Raw genomic sequence first — 1,374 nt, forward strand, 5'->3', positions numbered from 1 at the left:
CGCCTGCTCCTCCTTGCTGTCTACCCCTGGCAGAAGCACAACAAGGAGATGAAGTTCGCCGTCAAGTTCATGTTCTCCTACCCCTGCCCCCTCTACCACCCGCTGCTTTATGGGGCTGGGCAGCACTAGGGCTCTGCCCATCCTGACCTGTCCCAGGACTCCTCCACTGGCCCAGCGCTGCACCCTGGCACCCTGATTGCCACCCCTGATTGCACCCCAGGACCTTGCTCTGGACCCCCAATATTCCCAGCTGCATTCATGGGAGCTTTGACCCACAGCCAAGACATCTGGCCCCTCCAGAGAGCCCTGCTCTGCACCCCTGGGACCAGTGTTTTTTTCTCCCAGGACCCTGCCCACACCAAAGAGCCTAGGCTCTACACAGGATTCTCGCTCTGTGTGCTTGTGAGCCCTAGTCTGCATCAAAGAACATTGCCTATTACCAAGCCCCCTGCCCAGCACCCCAGAGACCCTTGCTTGCATTTAGGATCTCCACTTGGCCCTCCTGGCTGCACCTGAGACCCCTCCCCTGTACCCCTGTGTCCCCTGCCCAGCTGCCTGATGATATGCCCCAGACCCTCAGCCCCTCCCCAAATCCATACTCCATCCCACAAAGGCATCCCATGCCCTCACCTTGCGCTCACAGCCCAGCCCTGGATTACCCACCCTCACAGGTACTCACTCCAGCCAAGACATGTCCCTCCTATCCTGCTGTCCCCACAGACTGGCCCCCTCAAGACCAAGTGCTTGAAGCAGCACGACCCCTGTCTGGTCTCCAGCCTTCCCATCCCACATGGCTCAGTGCAGGTGGTCCACCTTCAAGCCCCCCAGCCCAGCCCTGCTGCATCCCTCACACACCCCCTCATCAAGACTCAGCCCAGGCACCCCTTGCCCATCTGCACCACAGTAAATTATTCTGCCTTGGAGAAGCCTGTGTCTGGCTCACTCTGGTTCTTGGGCAAGTGCCCCTTGGGGCTCCCTCAGGGAGGATGGGAGGGGGCTCTTCGTGCTGCCCACTGAGTGGGGCAGCAGGGTCACCCCAGACTCTGGCTCTAGCCCTGCTCCAGGTGCTGTGCTCAGAGCTCGAGGTCAGGCAGTCTGGACAAGCCAAGGAATGGGGGTCCCAGTGGTCACAGACATCACTGGAGATTCCACCATCCTTGCCACTTCAGGGAGAGTGGTGAGATGGGGGGACAGGGGCATCGCTGCTGCTGGAGCCCCACAGCTGGCTCTGAAGGTGTTTGCCTGAGAGGTTTCTCCATTACCGCCGGGAAACAGATCCATGGGCTAGGAGGTGGAGGCACATGTGAGGAACCTGGCACTGAGCATAGTAGGGGGCAGATCTTGGACCAGGCAGCCCCCAACCTTGGGCACCCC

At 60.4% G+C, this 1,374-nt stretch overlaps 1 protein-coding gene across 1 annotated transcript in view; it reads left to right on the top strand.

Moving 5' to 3' along the window:
* The window catches only part of LOC104277737 (secreted frizzled-related protein 5-like), a gene marked incomplete at its 5' end in the record, with an annotated part of 850 nt that extends 721 nt beyond the window's left edge, over positions 1 to 129 (top strand). The window contains one exon of the mRNA XM_009874474.1: positions 1 to 129. This exon is cut by the window's left edge and continues 221 nt beyond it. Coding sequence (XP_009872776.1) covers positions 1 to 129 — 129 coding nt within the window.
* Between the last annotated feature and the right edge of the window lie 1,245 nt (positions 130 to 1,374).

This window comes from Apaloderma vittatum, unplaced genomic scaffold (assembly GCF_000703405.1).
Source record: "Apaloderma vittatum isolate BGI_N311 unplaced genomic scaffold, ASM70340v1 scaffold28708, whole genome shotgun sequence".
Lineage (NCBI taxonomy): Eukaryota > Metazoa > Chordata > Aves > Trogoniformes > Trogonidae > Apaloderma > Apaloderma vittatum.